Source organism: Dendropsophus ebraccatus, chromosome 11, assembly GCF_027789765.1.
Source record: "Dendropsophus ebraccatus isolate aDenEbr1 chromosome 11, aDenEbr1.pat, whole genome shotgun sequence".
In the NCBI taxonomy this organism is placed as follows: domain Eukaryota; kingdom Metazoa; phylum Chordata; class Amphibia; order Anura; family Hylidae; genus Dendropsophus; species Dendropsophus ebraccatus.
This window is the reverse complement of record NC_091464.1, coordinates 9,798,443-9,817,616: the sequence shown is the minus strand read 5'-3', so window position 1 is coordinate 9,817,616 and position 19,174 is coordinate 9,798,443. Positions and strand designations below refer to the sequence as shown.

General features: G+C 44.6%; 1 protein-coding gene across 1 annotated transcript in view; it reads left to right on the top strand.

Moving 5' to 3' along the window:
• Positions 1–19,174, top strand: part of LOC138767539 (C4b-binding protein alpha chain-like) — a 106,596-nt gene that overhangs the window by 7,356 nt on the left and 80,066 nt on the right. Inside the window, exons 2-5 of the mRNA XM_069945095.1 lie at positions 6,474–6,611; positions 9,135–9,222; positions 12,274–12,348; positions 14,586–14,642. Coding sequence (XP_069801196.1) covers positions 9,144–9,222; positions 12,274–12,348; positions 14,586–14,642 — 211 coding nt within the window. The 5' untranslated portion in view covers positions 6,474–6,611; positions 9,135–9,143. The remainder of the gene's footprint in view (positions 1–6,473; positions 6,612–9,134; positions 9,223–12,273; positions 12,349–14,585; positions 14,643–19,174) is intronic.

The window sequence follows — 19,174 nt, the reverse complement described above, 5'->3', positions numbered from 1 at the left end:
TGATACATGGCCGCACATCCATATACTTATCACTGATCCTTTCACTTCTCAGCTCTATATACTACTAACATCAGGAGTTTGTCACATTGTGATCATAGTGCATAAGCTCACAGACCACATCAAGGTTCCTGATTATTATAATATATTGAAGTGAGGAACAGGAGACTGTGTATGCCTCCGTACAGTGTTCTGCATACAGCTGTGCCATGTGTGTTAGGACTAATGATTGAACTGTCCATGTGTCTCGCATTGCAGCTGAAGTCCATTGAACTGAATGAGGCTGAACACATGCTATGGACATGCTGCAATGTTGCTATAAAAAAGCCGATCTAGTTTTATGTTAGTGCATCCTGTATTTGTTCCTGAGGAAGCTGACTTCAGGGCCTGGCCCTGAAAGGGTCAACTGCCCCCCCCCCCTTCTTCAACCAAGCGATGCTATTGGACCGATATTACCAATAATACCAGTATATAGGAAATATTATCACCATACATATTACCGCCATACTGTTACTAACCAAATCCTGTATACTGAGACCAATATTGCCAATAATACCTATATACAAGGGGGAAATATTTGCACCACACCACAATGACTACCATCACCGCCATATTGTTACTGACCAAATCCAGTATACTAAATCCAATAAAACACAGTACCAGATTACAACGAAGTAACAAATAATACCACCACATACTGACTAACACCACCACATACTGACTAACGCCACCGCTGCTACTGAACAAAATCCACTGTACAAAGATCTCTATCACCTCATACAGTGATATAGAGGTAGCCCCAACTCTACACAGGTTCTGTACTCCATATACATCTTAGTGCAGTTGCATCGAGTGATCAGGTACATCTGATCAGAGTTTTTCCCTTTTAATCTTCTCCTTCATCTGCCCTGGGCCATTATGAGAACTTCTCTGAGCCGAGTCCACAGAATCTGCCAGACAGACATATTTAGGCTCCTCACTCTGGTACCATCCTCATCTCTCTACACAGTGCACATCTGTATTGGAACCTTTGTGCTCTCATTAAGTGGGTAGGCCCCCCCTGTGACCCCCTTATAGTATATGCCCCCTCTGTGTAGTCCCTTATAGTACATGCATCCCTCTGTGCATTCACAATTTTTTTCCCATTGTGTAGTCCCCCTTATAGATGCCCCCCCCAATGATTCCGCCTTATAGATGGCCCCCTTGTGTTGTCCCCCTAATGGTGTTGTCCCCCTTGTGTTGTCTCCCTATAGATGCCCCCCATGTTATCCCCCTTATAGATGGCCCCCATATTATCCCCGTTATCCTCTTTATAGATTGATATAATGGTGTTGTCCCCCATGTTATCCCCCATGTTATCCCCTTTATAGATTGTCCCCCATGTTATCCCCCATGTTATCCCCTTTATAGATTGGCCCCCATGTTATCCCCTTTATAGATTGGCCCCATGTTATCCCCTTTATAGATTGGCCCCCATGTTATCCCCTTTATAGATTGGCCCCCATGTTATCCCCTTTATAGATTGGCCCCCATGTTATTCCCCTTAGAGACAGCCCCCATGTTATTCCCCTTAGAGATGGCCCCTTATGTAGCCTCCCTTCTGTGCAAAGTAGAAAAAAAAAAACACAACTCACCTGACAACTTGCTCCCCCGTCATGGCTCTTTTCTCTCTCTTTTCCTGCAGGCTTGGTCTGGCCCCCGGCTGATGCTCAGCTCCCTGGCTCTGTCCCGTCCTATCCCTGGCAGCACACGTACCAGTGTGCTCAGTGTGCACCAGGGCTGTTACTTTGGCACAGCCACGTGTCAGCCGGGGGCCAGACTGAGTCTACCTCTTGTGATTGCAAGCAAAACACTGCTTGCAGTCACAAGAGGGAGTGGGAGGGGGGCAGTGCGGAGGCAAGGGGGGGCCCTGCTGCAACCGCAGTAGCTAGGCCACTGATTATAGCTATTATGCAGTGCTAAAGTCAAAGACGGGAAAACAACCATTAAAGAGATAAACCTTGCATACATCTAGGGTGACTATTCTTTCTTCAGTCAGGACATTCAGGACATTCCAGCAACCAAAGGTTCATCTGCAGTGGAGCAAAGAGCAATTACAGCCGAAGTACTCCATTGATGATTGCACAGTCTTCTTGGGAAATCTTGTGTGGCTAGCTACAGCCAGTTGTGCAAGCCCGGGGGCCACTGCTACCAGAACTAGCACTCCGTGATCTCTCTGGCAAGAAGCGGTATTCTCCAAACCATGAGTACGGATATCTTTTATCAAGCCTTCTGTCAATTCACCCGGACAGAGTTCTGCTACTACATAGACAAAGGTTCCCGGGGTAGCTCCTTAGCCTTCTCACAGGTTTACTATACGCCAAGCCTAACCACTAAGTAAAGTCCAAGTCTACAAAGTCTATATACCTATATAGCTCAGCGCCCAGCTGAAGTGATCTATGTCAGCCACCTTGAGAGAGGATTTAGTCTACCTTCTTGATATTGCACCGTATTGCCAAGCAATATTTTTGTGTTGTACTGAATCAGTTAGTAAAGTGTTCCTCTGTTTAAGTTCTGGACTCTGTGGTTACTTGCCTCTTGCACCTACACCTGTCGAGAGTCAGTGTATCTGGGAGGTGGGCAATACCACTCCTGGCCACCATGACAAATGCCTCATGGTCACACCAACACCGAGCCCCCAGCTAAGACCTAGCTACCCCGGGTTGCACACAGACGATGGCACCTTGGGTTGTCCTTGGTGTTATGCAGATGCATTGTCAGTCAAGATGTCAGGAGATGGAGAAACTAAACCAGAGTTGAGTGCAACAGTTAAGTTTACTCTCAACAAGCAGTTCACCCACACATGTTGGGACGCAGTCCTTGAACAGTTTTCACTTCCAACAAGCAAAAAATAACAACCGGTGTTAACCCTTGCAAAGTCTCTAAATGTTCTTAGCTCATTCCTGACATGTTAGAAGAGCCTGAGGTGACAGATATTATACCAGTTGGTAGAAAATGTCCAAACTTGACAGAAGGTCTGCTAAGGTTTTGGATTGCTAAAAGGTCCTTGGCAAACGGTTACCCTCTCAGACAGGGACGATTCTGGGGTCTCTGCTGCCTGAGGCAAACCTCAGGCGGCCGCCCCCTGACTGATAACCAGCATCGCGCCTCACCCCCACGCCAGGCTGTGGTGAGTGATTGGGGCGATCGGGTCGCGCGGTGCCGCCGGGGGGGGGGGTGTTGCGGTTTGATGCGCCACCCGCACCACATCAAACCGCAACAACCCCCCGGCGGCCCCCACCGACCCCGGGCACTCACCACAGCCTGGAGGTCCATGACAGCTGCAGGGTGAAGTCGCGGGACCTGACGGGATGTGGAGACAGCGGAGAGCGCAGGCGATGGGACAGGTGAGCGGCTGCTGTCATTTTTGTTAAGTGATACTTAACAAAAATGACAGCAGGGGGACATAATGCCGCCCCCTGCCAGACCGCAAAATCTGCCCCCTGAGGCGGAAGGTTCATTCCGCCTCATGGCAGAAGCGGGCCTGCTTTCAGACTATGCAAAGTGTGATGTGCCTTCTTCTCGGAGGCCACAGAAGAGAGGAACCCCTCAGGCCACGGCAAGCCTAAAGTTTTAGCTGAAGATCCTCACAAGAACCAGCCTTAAAGGGGTTATCCAGCGCTACAAAAACATGGCCACTTTCTTTTAGAGACAGCACGACTCTTGTCTCAAGTTCAGGTGCAGTTTGCAATTAAGCTCCATTCACTTCAATGGAACTAAGAAGCAAAACCCCGTCCAATCTGTAGACAAGAGTGGGGCTGTCTCTGGAAGATAGTGGCCATGGTTTTGTAGCTCTGGACAACCCCTTTAATCCCATGGTAGGCCTCAACAACTAACTCCTGCTGCTTATGCTCTGTCTCTCTTACTTGGTCAACCCCATACTCTACCTATATGCTCCCCTGGCTAAACCATATTCTATTTAAAGGGGTAGTGCGGCGCTAAACAATTATTCACTAAATAACGCACATTACAAAGTTATACAACTTTGTAATGTATGTTATGTTAGTGAATCGCCCCCCCTTCCCCGTGTTCCCCCCCCCTCCCCCACCCACGCTAGACCCGGAAGTGTAGTGTAGTACCTGCCTCTTGCCAATGATGTCATCTTCGGTCGGCCGGCCGAACCGCTCTGACCGTCCCTAGTGCTGGGCGCCCTCTGCCGCGTCATCAGCTGCTCACATCTTTACGTGTGTGTGGAAGTTGTATGACTACTCCGACTACGTATTATAGAAATACTAGAATTCAGTATAAAACCCATTCTCGGCAAATCATTGCAGAAAGAGTTGTGTAACACTGGGACACTGCAAATCTGACATAGCTGTGTAATTGTTGGGATCCAGAAGAATTAAACTGGCCTGGTCAGTAACAGGTTAATGTATGCAGATCTCGAATAGGAAACGAGGCACTCCTATGGTACAAAATGCTGAACTGCAAGTAAAATGCACGGACATCAGCAATTTATAAAGAGTAACGGCCGTGTTTTTGTGCAGTTCTTGAGAAGGTTTTAGGGAAGTGTGTTCTGAAGAAAACCAAAAAATTGCAGCTTATTTCGCAACTTCTCCACGTATTGGGCTCATGATGCAATCTTTGTTTAGGGTTTATCTACAGAATACTATATAGATAGTCTGCTTCAAATTTCATTTCTTTATCATGTTTCAGCATATACGTGCATTTTCATGAAAGAAATTGATAACCTATAACCCAGTGCAAAATAGTGGCGCAGATTCCTACACGTTCTAGCCCAGCTCTCAGCATCTCGGACGTCGTTCATGGAGAGGAATGAAATCATCTCAAGTCCGTAATACACAGGACGTTTCAAGAGCAAATGCTCCCCTTGTCAAGCCTACAACATGTGCATCCCATCGCCCTGAAGGGTACAAACCCACTTGACGTATTTGCTGCGTGAATCAGTCTTAAAAATAAGCAGGCAAAACGCAGGTTGGCTTTATACGATTGTTCTGCGTTAAAATACGCAATTGCGTATTTTTGAAGCGTGAAGCTTATTAGCAAAGCATCAGTTGTTAACAACCTGTGCGAAAAACGCATGTAGCTTCACGCTTCAAAAATACGCAATTGCGTATTTTAACGCAGAACAATTGTATAAAGCCAACCTGCGTTTTGCCTGCTTATTTTTAAGACTGATTCACGCAGCAAATACGTCAAGTGGGTTTGTACCCTAAGTACCTAACGACCGCTCGCGAGATCTTACATCTGTTAAAAAATAGAAGTAGAAAATGTATCAAAAATATGGAACATTAAGCATATAATCTCACGGAGAATTGTATAAACATCTTTTTTTTACAAATAAAAAAAAAATTACAATTACAACTTTCATTCATACACACATAGAAAAAAATCCCAGTTTAGGATCCTATTCAGACTGATGGCAGCCGGCAGGGGAAGGATTTGACCAGGAGTATGAACTTACCTCTCCCCGTGCCTGCAGTGAGTGACAGGACCGGCCTCGGGACCCCCGCCGGGAAGTCATTTTCCTCAGAGGTTTGATGACGTCGAGACTCGGGGGGATGCCTGTACTAGCAGATCGATTGGCCATCAGCCGTGTAGTGGGGGTCCCGCCATTCACTGCAGGCACAGGGAGACGTAAGCCTCTACTTCCTGATCAAATTTCTTCCTGACAGCTTTTAAAAATCACCGGACTTCTCCTTTAATATCTTCTGGGTTGCTTTTGGTAGGATTAAACAATGAATGGGAAAAAAAAACCTTTTTTTTTTAAGAGGATGTACCACCCGGTACGTCCTCTTTAACCTGAATCCACGGATCGATCGGGGCCGGCACGCGGAAGCCGGTGCCGCGGTCTGTTTTTTGGACCGCCGCCCGGTCCCCGTGCACGGCGCCGTTTGATCCAGCGGTACCGGCCGGTGCTGAAGCACTGGAGGTCGGCCGGGCCGCCCCCAGTGGGAGGGAATTCCTTCCCCTGTATGACGCGGCTCTGTTCATTCTAAGCGAGCCACGTCATACAGGGGAGGGAATTCCCTCCCACTGGGGGCGGCCCGGCCGACCTCCAGTGCTTCAGAATACACCACTTCCTGCAGGACCTACAGCAGCTGATAAGTACTGGAAAGAATACACCAATTTTAAATAGAAGTAAATTACAAATCTGTATAACTTTCTGCCGCTTTAACTTTACCCCTTTAGCTAATGAATTCTAGAGAAGTACAAATCAATGTTAGACAGAATTCTGCTTTATTTGTATAGATCTCCAGATCAACATGGGTTTCAACATCCGTGTGTTTGCCTATGGTATTACAGTAAGACACACCCCTTACTGCTATTTAATCCTCTCCTCCATGTACAATGCTTGGGGTTGCAGTCAGAGGTTCCTGCTCACCAAGTGCACTGGGGAATGCTTGGAGGTTTCATTTTCTATTCATTTTATTTTAATATTTTGTTTGTTTTTCATTTTACTTTATATCTAAAAGAAGAAACCACATATATCTGAGAAAACTATGGTAACTAAGATCGGGGAAATTTGTGAATAGAAATAAGCGACGCGCTAGAAGAAGAGGTGACCCTAAATCTCTGACATTACATGTGACCTGACATCTCCAGAGCACACAGTAAGTTTATATCAAGCAATACTTTTAACCCTTTAAGGACCAGGCCCAAAATGACCCAGTGGACCGCGCACATTTTAATCTTAGTGTTTTCGTTTTTCCCTCCTCCCCTTCTATGAGCTCCAGCACTTTCAGTTTTCTATCTACAGGGCCATGTAATGGCTTATTTGTTACAGGAATAGTTGTACTTTGTAATGGCGTCTTTCATTTTACCATAACATGTATGACGGAATCCCAAATTATTATTTATGAAGATATAAATAGGTGAAATCGTAAAAAAGAATGCAATATGGTAACGTTTGGGGAGTTCCTGTGTCTACATAATGCACTATATGGTAAAAGTGACATGATACTATTACTCTATAGGTCAGTCTGAACACAACCATATGCAGGTTACACAGATTCTCTAATGTTATAGATTTTTTTAATGAAATCCTTTTTTGGCAATTAATTATTAATAAAATGTCATTAACGGTGAGGTGTCGGCTGCTCATCGGAGCAGAGCGCGCTTCATAGGTCAGGGTGTACAGGTACGCCCACGGTCATCTAAGGGTTAAAGTGTCACTGTTGTTTAAATTTTTTTTTTTTGTCCAGGCGATTTTAAGAAACTTTGTAATTGGGTTTATTAGGCAAATATGCCATTATCTGCATTCAAAAAACCTCCCCCCTCCTCTCTCATCCACTGCTCATCATCAGGAAATCTCGGCTGTTTTACATTAGTCGGGCCCTGTCTGTGCTATGGAGGGGGGAGGAGGAAGGAGGGAGATTAGTCAGCAGAAAGCAGAGAACAAAGGATTACACAGTGGAAGCTGTATGAAAGCCTACTCAGAGGTCAGAGAGGTCAGTGCTGACATCAGAGGAGATAGCCCGGTGATGTAGCTGTAAGTTAACTCTTTGTTGTCCCGTTTTGGTCCCTCATCTCCCTCCACCCCTCCCCTCTTCATAGAGAACAATGAAGATAGGGGGGAGAGCTTCAAACTGCTTTTTCATGATAAAAATGCATTTTTCGGCTAATATACACAAAGTTTCTTAAAATCGCCTGTACTATTGATTTCTGCAAAAAAAAAAAAAAAAAAAAAAATTTTTAACGACAGTGACACTTTAAAGTAACATGAAATGTTCTAACGTGGATGTATTACTTCAACCCATATATTAAAGTGACACTGTCCCCCCCTTCTTGCATTCTAACTTCTCTACACAGATGTAAAAGGTAAATTTAGCATTTTTCACACCTTCTTTTATATCATACGTCATGGTGATATTTTATCAACTGCAGATTGTGCTAAGTGGGCGTCATCGGCACATAGGCCCAACCTACTGGGGGGTGGAGCCTATTCCTTTAGGCCAACCTGTTCCAATGTTTGGCGAGGGGGTGGGGGCGGGGCCAACTGTGGTGTTGTGGGCGGGGTTAAGTGGCGCTGCCTACTTAGCACAATCTGCAGTTGATAAAATATCACTTTTTACTTGAACGTATGATATAAAATAAGGTGTGAGAACTGCTACATTTACCGTTTACACCTGTGTAGGGAAGTCAGAATGCAAAAAAAGGGGGGACAGTGTCACTTTAAGCTTTTCCTACTACCTGGTGCACGCCACCACTTAGATTCTCTTTTTCAATCCACTTCTTGGTTCCCAACACCTACACTAAATATGCAAATGAGGATGTCTGCTGATGCTCTGGAGGCGGGCCCAGTGCACCAATATCTCCTTCCCCCAGTGACGCATGGCTTCTGTATTCACCCAGTCCCGCCTTCTGGGTCCAGTCCAGCCCCTGCCTGGTTTTGCACTGATCTTGTGCTGCCCTTGAGCTTTGTCGTCACAGCGGGTCCTACTGATGGACTTGACAGAGAAGGTGGGAGTAAGTGAGTGATCTCGGGCCTGCTCGCTTTTGTGTCTTTTGGCATCTTCTTCCTCCTTCTGGTCCCTGTTGCAATGACACCTTTGGCCACTAGGGCACATGCTCTGGTTTTATAGAGGCAGCTTGTCCCCATCTGCTGGTGCCTTCTGTCTGTCCTGTTGGCCACTCAGATTGCCTGACCTGCCTCAGAAGCCGTCTGCCTGACTACGATACGTCTGCCTGACTATGATACATCTGCCTGACTACGATACATCTGCCTGACTACGATACGTCTGCCTGACTACGCTACATCTGCCTGACTACGCTACTTCTGCCTGACTATGCTACGTCTGCCTGACTACGATACCCGTCTCATTCCTGGTGCTGTGCTGCCTCTCCTGCTGATGACCCAACTTGCTGATCACATATACTGGGCCTGTTCCCCGATGCCTTGCACCACTTCTTACATAGGGACCACACTTGTGGAGCATCTTTGGTGTTCTTGCTGTCCTTGGTGTCCCTTGAGCGGGATAAAAGGTGAAGACCTTGCGGCACTTAGACTTCGCTCCTTGGTGTGATCCAAAGCCCAACTGGTTGAGTAGCACAGCAAATCCACCATCTATGTGTTTTGAATGTGCATATGTCTTTAAGTATATTGCTATTTTGGCACATTAAACATTTTGTTTTAGGTCTGAAAGATGCATATATTGGGAGGGATTCGGGGCGGCTGTGCACTCTTGGTGTTATTTCTGGCGCACTTCACAGACAGAAGTAACGGTAAGCACCTCCTACAATAAATATCGTTAACCGTAAATCTGTATTGTATTGTCTTAGGATCCCGAGCACAGCTTAGACTCAATTGTTAGCTGACTAAAACACTTTTGAAGTTTTTGAATTTCGCTAAATCTTACAAGGATCCGATAAGATGAGATTACCTACTTTTTCATTCATTAAAGCGTACCGACACTGCCAAAAGAATAAAAAAAAAAACGTCCTGGTTTTGGTACATTAAATATTTTTGGGCTGTTATTGAGCTCTGGGTAGTATCCGCCATGGTGCACAGGTATTTCCCACCCTCTCCATTTCAGGGGGCTGGGCCAGAGCTGGGCTGTCCCCCAGCAGTGCCCACACATGGTCTTCCTTTCCCTTACTTCTCTGGCCAATGACATAGGCTCCTTCTCTCTATCATGCCTGTATGGTTTAGTCCGAGAGGTGATACTACATACACAGTGACTAAACTAAACTGAAAACAGGTTCATACTATCTATGAAAACACAGAAAAATGCAACAGCTCACCGCAACAGCAAGATACAGACCCACCATAGACATGAAAATAATTAAAAGCAGCCCCCCCAACTGCCCAAAAAATTCCCACAAAAATAATGAGTCTCTTGGTTACTATTTGCAAACAGCGTAAACTGCCTCACCACGATAAGGTGGACTCATATCGAGGCAGACCCTACACTGTATGTACACTATGGCCTCTCCATGGCGTATAATACGCCTATGCTCTGGGCATGCAAGATCCGTCTAATACCTGCAAAAATAATTGCATCACCTGGGTGAGACAGGTGGAGTGCACGACCAAATAGAGGCAGCCACTCCCCCAACTGGAAAACAGAAAAAAAAAGGAAAAAATTGGTCAGCTCTCCTAGAACACTGTTCACACTAGGCAGGAGCACGTTGCCATGGCTGAAATTGCAAACACACAAAAACACAGAAAAATGCAACAGCAAGATACAGACCCACCATAGACCCACCATTTCTGTTTTCCAGTTGGGGGAGTGGCTGCCTCTCTTTGGTCGTGCACTCCACCTGTATGTATATAGATTTGTAATTTACTTCTATGTGGTGTAATCTCTCCAGTCTGACACAGTGCTCTCTGCTGCCACCTCTGTCCATGTCAGGAACTTTCCAGTGCAGCAGCAAATACCTTTTTACTTTGATTAATATGTTCTATGCTGATGAACATTGTTTTAGATATATAGGTCTCCTGCTATTCTATATACGTTGTTTCTGACTTGTTTTGTATATGATATATCAAATATCTTTGATGCAACTTTAACCCCTTAGCGACCCATGACGTACCTGGTCCCGTTGCCGCGCCGGCTAATTAAGCACTTCAATGCAGCTGTCAAACCTGACAGCTGCATTGAAGTGCTTTACACTTCACATCCCTGGTGTCTAGTGGGTCGGATCCAACGCTGATGCCCGGCACAGCCAGAAGAACGGACGGGGGGGGGAGATCCATTCTTCTGGCCGTGCCGGGCCTCAGCGTCGGAATGACGCTGATTCCGGCTCTGCAATAGATTGCTATGGCCTGCAGCAGGCCAAAGCAATCTATGACCGATCTAATCGATCTTTGCTGTGTATATACACAGCATTGATCTCTATGAGAGATCAGTGCTGTTTATATACAAGTCCCCCAGGGGGGCTTCTAGTTTATGTAAAAAAAAAAAAGTAAAAAAGTGTTTTTATTAATAAAAAATCCCCTCCCCTATTAAAAGTCCAAATCACCCCCCTTTTCCCATTTTATAAATATAAATTAAACAATAAACAAATAAATAAACATATTTGCGATCGCCGCGTGCGTAATCGCCCGAACTATTAATTAATCACATTCCTGATCTCGCACGGTAAACAGCGTCAGCGCCAAAAAATTCCAAAGTGCAAAATTGTGCATTTTTGGTCGCATCAAATCCAGAAAAAATGTAATAAAAAGTTATCAAAAAGTCGTATATGCGCAATCAAGATACCGATAGAAAGAACGCATAATGGCGCAAAAAATGACACCTCACACAGCCCCATAGACCAAAAGATAAAAGCGCTATAAGCCTGGGAATGGAGCGATTTTAAGGAACATATATTTGTTAACAATGGTTTGAATTTTTTAAAAGCCATCAGATAATATAAAAGTTATACATGTTATATATCGTTGTAATCGTAACGACTTGAGGAACATACATAACAAGTCAGTTTTACCATAGGGCGAACGACGTAAATGCAAAACTCCCCGAAATCAAAACAAATTCTTTTTTTTTTTTCAATTTGACAGCGCAAATGATTTTTTTCCGGTTTCGCAGCATATTTTATGGAAAAATAATGCCTGTTATTGCAAAGTACAATTGTTTTCGCAAAAAATAAGTGCTCATATAAGTCTGTAGGTGAAAAAATGCAAGCGCTATGGACTTTTAAACATAAAATGGAAAAAGCAAAAGCGCAAAAACGAAAATTGGCTTTGACCTTAAGGGGTTAATATCATGTTGTAATTCTGACATTTATTATATGAAAAATTTAATAAAAAGATTGAAACAGAAAACCTCTCCTGCTCTGGACAGTTCCTGAAATGGACAGAGGTGGCAGCAGAAAGCGCTGTGTCAGACTGGAGAGAATACAGCACTTCCTGCAGCACATACAACAGCTGATAAGTACTGGAAGACTGGAGATTTTTAAATGGAAGTGAATTACAAATCTATAATAACTTTCTGGCACCAGTTGATTGAAATAAAAAAGACTTCCTGCAAGAAAATCAGCAGAAAATCATTTGTATTTAATGTCTTGAGGTTTTTGGATGAAATGTTCAGTTTGCTATGGATATAGGGGAGATTTCTCAAACATGGTGTAAAGTGAGACTGGCTCAGTCGCCCCTAGCAACCAATCAGATTCCACCTTTCTTTTTTCAAAGAGTCTGTGAGGTATGAAAGGTGGAATCTGATTGGTTGCTAGGGGCGACTAAGCCAGTTTCACCATGTTTGATAAATCTCTTCCATAGTTCTTCAAATGGAATAAAATCGACTGTGTCTGACGTATTTCTCCCTGTATATACAGCCCAAGCTGCTTTAGATATGGATCTGGAGAGCAGTACACTTGGTCCCCCACAGGACACTTTGGCACCATGTAAAGGTACGATGCTGGTGAATAATGGCATTGTTAAAGGGGAACGATCAGCAGGTTAGACAAATCTAGTTCGCTGATCAGTCCCTTTCAAGGACGGAGATCTTAGGATATTACATTGTATTTTGTAGTTATATACACAGGCTAATCAGGCAGTTTGGAGCACTGGGGGCGGGGCTACCGCCCCAGAGCACCAATCCCAGCTGGCCTGCCTTGGCGGATTGGTGCTCTGGGGCGGTAGCCCCGCCCCCAGTGCTCCAAACTGCCTGATTAGCCTGTGTATATAAGTACAAAATACACTGAAGGAGGACAATAAGACATACCTTCATCCTCAGTGCCCCGAGCACAATAGGGGGAGACCCGCAGGCTAGATCCGTCTAACTTGCTGAGAGTTCCCCTTTAAGCTCCATGTCCATAATATCGCTTTATACAAACCTCTGACGATTAGACGGACTATGTGGTCTTTTCTGCTGACAGTCTCCTATGCTTCTAGCTCTCGCATACAATTGCGGCTGACAGCCCCTGTATTTGTATGGCTCCCAGTGATTACAATGTACAAGGTGCAGTCATCCCTTCCTTAGGGGCAGCTGTACTAACCAAAAAGAATAGTATAATGAATCAATTATTCTAGCTGGAAACCCTGTGTTGTATATGGTGTTATCGTTTATAGTTCAAGAGGAGAATTAGTAAAAAAAAAAAGGAATACATTTCATGGATATGGAAAGCAATACCCATGGTGTGGTCATCCATCAAAGGGTATTGCACCATGCAAACCCAGATTAATTGGGCAGTTCACTTTTTTTTTTTTTTACTTCTATTAAAAAATGTTGAGTCTTCCAGAGCCTATCAGCTACTGTATGTCCTGCAGGAAGTGGAGAATTCTTTCCAGTCTGACACCGTGCTCTCTGCTGCCACCTCTGTCCATGTCAGGAACTGTCCAGAGCAGGAGGGGTTTTCTATGGGGATTTGCTGCTGCTCTGGACAGTCCCTCACATGGACAGAAGTGGCAGCAGAGAGAACTGTGTCATACTGGAGAGAATACACCACTCCCTGCAGGATATACAGCAGCTGATAAGTACTGGAAGACTTGAGATTTATATATAGAAGTAAATTACAAATCTCTGGCACTTGCTAGGACCAAGGTGGACCAACAGTATATACTGTACAATGTAATTCCTAGGTTCTATGTATATGGCCATATATCTGACCTCTGAGTGGTATGGAGCCATATTATAGCACCTATTACCCAAAGATGGACCATTGTGCTCCCAATTACCCCCCAAAATCACATTTTTCTGAATCAGAATTTTTAGTAAATTACACGTATGTACAGAGACTCCCCTCCTGTGCTCCTGTGCAATGGGCAGTAAAACTTCTCCTCTACGCCTCGCTTCTCTATTACCATTTAGTGTGTCAATGTGTGTGGTCTCCGGCATCATTATTACTTACCCATTACTGCTGGGTGAGGCCCTCTGCACCCAATCCAGCAAATATTAAAGGGAACCTGGCACCCCGACACCCAGGCATATTGGGGGAGCAGATGAGCGGGCGGTGATTTCTCCGCAGTGGGCCGGCAGGAGGGGGTAAGCATCAGGGCTCTATCGGGGGGTCGGGTGAGTTCGGTCCTGGCTGCAGGGGTGACAGGTTCCCTTTAACTAAACATGTTGTGGATAAGCAGTGAAGCGGGAGTCCATGCTTCTATATGTAGCACAGAAAGGATGTGCACTCAGGATACTAAACGGTAACTATAAGAGTCCTATTAGACAAAGCGATTTTAAACAAACGATCGCAAACGAGAGCAACTTGACATCGTTCACCATATTATACAGAATAGTCGTTAATTACGATTGTTACTACGATTATTTCCTCCATCTGATCCCAACAGGACAGCGAACGATGTGGAATTACACTGAACGATTAGCGAACGTCTAACAAGGATTTTGGTGTCAGCAAAAAATCAACGACACGTGAACGATTTCTTGTTGGTCGCTTGATCGTTGCCAGCATTCACACACAACGATTATCGGTTAAATACAAACAATATAACGATTTTTTTTTTGCACAATAATCGCCCCGTGTAATAGTACTCTAAGTGATGAGGCGTACCGTCAGTGTATCAGGGCAGGTGCGCCAACCTTTCACCATTATATGAAGCCGAGAAAATTAAACTAAAAAGCACACACTTACATTGTCTCATTGTGTTCATAAAATCTAATTATTTTTTTTAAAATCTTTTATCATTACAGGGGATGGTGAGTGTATGGAACAGACACGGCAGTTTGATACTAACTTGCAATTAACAGGTACTGCCGTCTAATACTCTGTATAGGTTGTAGAGGTGGTAACATTCCTATTCTACAGAGTAATATTGTATTAAAGGGGAACCCCGGATAAGAAAAAACGTCTTTTCTATTAAAAGTACATTAAACGTTATATAGATGTGTCTATACAATGTATTACTGTACATGATGTTGCTGTGGGGGATCATCAGATTTGGATTTTTTATAAACTAAGGGCGCGTTCACACTACGGAATTTGTTCGGATAACATCCCATGGATTCTGCCGCTCGTCCCCACACGCTCCTGCTTAACTCTCCGTCCTAGATTCCATTCTATGCTCAGGCAGATTCTGCCATCCACCCAATGAATTAACAGATCAATTCTTTGGGCAGATGGCGGAATGTGCCTGAGCATAGAATGGGATCTAGGATGGAGAGTCAAACGGGAGGGTGCGGCGGAATCCGCTGAATGTTATCCACACAGATTCCGTAGTATGAACGCACCCTTAGGCTAAGTTCACACAACGTAAGTTCCGTACTAATCACAGCTGTTGCAATGGCTGTGATTAGTGCGGAACGTTGTACTGAAGGCTGAGGGAATCCCAGCCAGAGTGTATAAACCCTGACCGGAATCCCTAGCTGCTCCGCAAGAAACTGACATGTCCGTTTTCTGTGGCCACAGAAAACCCTGTCAGTTCACACAATGGAGCAAGCAGCTCCTGTCAATACATTTCAGTATTTTCATTCCAAAAATTCTTTTTAAAATGTTTTCTCTGTTAACTTCGACTATTTTGTGCAGACATTTAAACACAGTTTGTATATAACATTGGGTGAGATTTATCAGACATGGTGTGAAGTGAAACTGGCCCAGTTGCCCCTAGCAACCAATCAGATTCCACCTTTCATTTTCCAAAGAGTCTGTGAGGAATGTAAAAGGGAATCTGATTGGTTGCTAGGGGCAACTGAGCCAGTTTCACTTTACACCATGTTTGATAAATCTCCCCCATTGCCTCCAATGCTGATGGGTCTAATTGATAAAGCCCCCAGGGTTGCTACGGATGGCTGTGTACCTGGCCGTGTCTGCAGCACAGCTGGGTACAGCGCTGAATAGAAGCTGTAATATGCTGCACTAGATGACCAGCACAGTGTATTACAGTAGTGATCTAATAACCACTGTATACAAGTCTCTCCCCCTCCCAAAATAAAACCTGAAAAAAAAACACATATAGGGTATCATTGCGTCAGTAACAAGCTAAACAATACAATTATTTTATTGTTCATCCCCCACCGTGAACGCTGTTTAAAAAAAAATGCTAGGAATCCAGTATTTTGTTAATTCACCCCCAAAAATGTATTGCAAAATGGTACCAATAAAAAGTTCAACTTGTCCCACTAGGAACGCCCCCCCCCCCCCCAAAGTAGATAAGTTACATATTTTAATAAGATTTTATTTCTCAATAACAGCGAGACTTACAAGGATCAAAAGATTGGCGCTGAGAACAAGCGCTTCATACATAGTTTTCCTTTTCTGACGACTCTGTACCCACAATCAACCCTCCCCAAACCGCTTGTACCTTCGGATAGCTGCTTTTAATCCAAGATCTGTAATGCTCGGCAGGTGATGCAGTTAATGTCCAAAAAAGAGATCTGGAGAAATAAAAAATTATTTAGTCAGAAAGAAAGGGAGCTTATAGGGGACCGAAAAGAAATTAAGTCAGGATTTAGGGGATGAGTCATTGCAGGACCTGAAAAATGCGCAAGAGCGGCTTGCAGCCTTTCTGAACGAAAAAGCGCAACATCGGGTTTTTTTCTCTGGACAAAAATTTTTTTGTGAAGGGAGGAAGCCGGGGAAATTATTATCAGATGTGGTGAGAGCACAGGATGATACTAGGCCCCATATGTCTCTAATTCGGGATGCAGAGGGGAGAATTGTGCAGGGACAAAAGCAGATAGAAAGAGAGTTTATGCATTTTTTAAGGCTCTTTATAAATCTGAAAGGATTAATTCAGATACTGGACTAGGGGATTTTTTGGACAGTTTACAACTACCCGAATTATCAAGTGAAGACAGGGAGAAAGTCAATGGACCCCTTGTGTTAGGGGAAATACAACATGCACTCTCTTCACTAGCTAATGGATCTGCTTCTGGCCCCGATGGAATCCCCATCCAATTTTATAAAAAATACTCGGAAGTGTTGTTGCCAATAATGAAGGATGTTTTTGATGAATCCTGTAGTACCGGATTTCTGCCAACATCTATGAATTCCGCTACAATTGTAATATTCCACAAAAAAAACAAGGATTTATTAGATATGGGCTCGTACCGCCCTATATCTTTATTAAATGCAGATTACAAGATTGTGGCTAAGATTGTGGCCTCCAGAATCCAGCAGGTGATCTCGACCTTGGTACACGATGACCAAAGCGGATTTATCCCTGGTCGTACGAACATCGAGAGATTGTTTGTAAACTTACAGTATGAGGAGGAAGTGCCCCGCTCCATCCTGTCGATTGACGCTGTTAAAGCCTTCGACAGGGTGGAGTGGGGATTCCTGTGGCAGGTGCTGGAGAAATATAAGATGGGCGCTCTGTTAATCCGGTGGATCAAATTATTATATGGTTCTCCATCAGCGAATTTATTAATGAATGGCAAACTGACGGGTGGGATCAGCCTGACTCGTGGCATGCGACAGGGCTGTCCTGCGTCTCCTCTCCTGTTCGCATTGTACATTGAACCTCTGGCTGCTCTCATCCGTCAGGATCACAGAATAATGGGGTTTGGTTTGAATGGTATAAAGGATAAAATCCTGTTGTATGCGGATGACGTGCTTACAACAGGAACCCCGCTGTCTGCATACCACATATCATCCGGAGGTTTGAAGAATTCGGAGGGGTATCGGGCATGCAGATAAACTGGACGAAGTCCATTATTATGAATTTAGGGGAGGAGCAAGTATTGTCAGAATATAATTTAAAAGTTTTGGGGCCACAAGAATGTTTTACTTATTTGGGAATAAATATATCGCAGAATATTGGAAAATTCGCGGAAAATAATCTTAAACCCTTATTTACTAAGCTAAGAAAAAAGAATGATACGTGGTTGAAGCTTCCCTTATCCATGGCAGACAGGATATCATTAGTGAAGATGATCTGGCAACCCCAAATATTGTATGTTTTAAAAGCTACCCCAATATGGGTGGGAAAAATATGGCTTAAGGATATGGAGACCCTTATAAATCATTTGATTTGGGGGGAAAAAGGCCACGTAGAGGATATCATGCAATGACTGGTTTAAATCAGGAGGGTGGATGCGCATTGCCTGACTTCCGCATTTATTTTTGTGCGATGCAAATCTTAAATGCGCCACGCCGAATCAGATCTGGGGAAAGGAATTGGAAAAACACTGGGTATGCCCGAGTCGGATCTATGGGGTTGTCTAGAAATGGAGGGGATTGATACGCGCAGGGGACACTCTGTCCCATATATTAAGGTATGGCGCAAGGCATGGTATATGTTTAAGGGACACGCAGGTATTACGGGAGGGACTAAGTATACACCACTATGGGGGAATGTAGATTTGGTAGAGGTGAATAGGATTGTGGATAAAAGGTTTTGGATTAAGTGGGGTGTAACCAAAATATATCAGGTAATTGATAAGGGGAAATTGAAAAGGTTATGCTGGGTTTACACGTAACGATTATCGTTCGAATTTGCACGATAACGATCGAATTTGAACGATAATCGTACGTGTAAACGCAGCGAACGATGGAACGATGAGCAAGAAATCGTTCATTCTGATCTTTTATCTTGTTCTTAAATCGTCGTTCGTCGTCCGCCAAAAATTCGCCGAACGTTCCGTGTAAACAGACGTCGCGCGAAAGTCCGTCCGCCGGCCTATAGCAGCCCGGCCCCCGCTCACAGCCCGGCCCCCCGCTCATCCGCAGCCCCCTGCGCGGGGTCGATCGACACCCCCGCCACCCCGATCGCCACCCCCGCCGCTCCGATCTCCGCCCCCGCCTCCCCGGCCACGAGCATACATTACCTGCTCTGCGTAGCAGGTCTTCGAAATCCCCGACTCCCCTCCTCAGCGTATTGATTGGCTGAAGAGGAGAGCCAGAAATTTCAAACGGCTCCTCTTCAGCCAATCAGCACGGGGAGAGCGATCGGAGCGGCGGCGGGGGTGGCGATCGGGGCGGCGCAGGGGGCTGCGGTTGAGCGGGGGGCCGGGCTGTGGGCGGGCCGGGCTGCGGGCGCGGGATTGCAAAACGATCGCAAAATGATTTTTCCGTACGATATATCGTACCGTCTAAACGCTGATCGTTATGAAAAAAAAATCGTTACTCCGACATTGTTAATTGTACGATCGGGCCAATTATCGTTTCGTGTAAACCCAGCATTAGAATCACTAACTCAGGAATATGGTATTAACACAAATTATTTATTGCACTATTACCAGCTATCTCATGCACTGGAATGTACACAAAATAAGCAGTGTTTGCAAATATACACACATTATTTAATTGAATCTCTTATTAATTATAAGGGTAATAAAGCAGG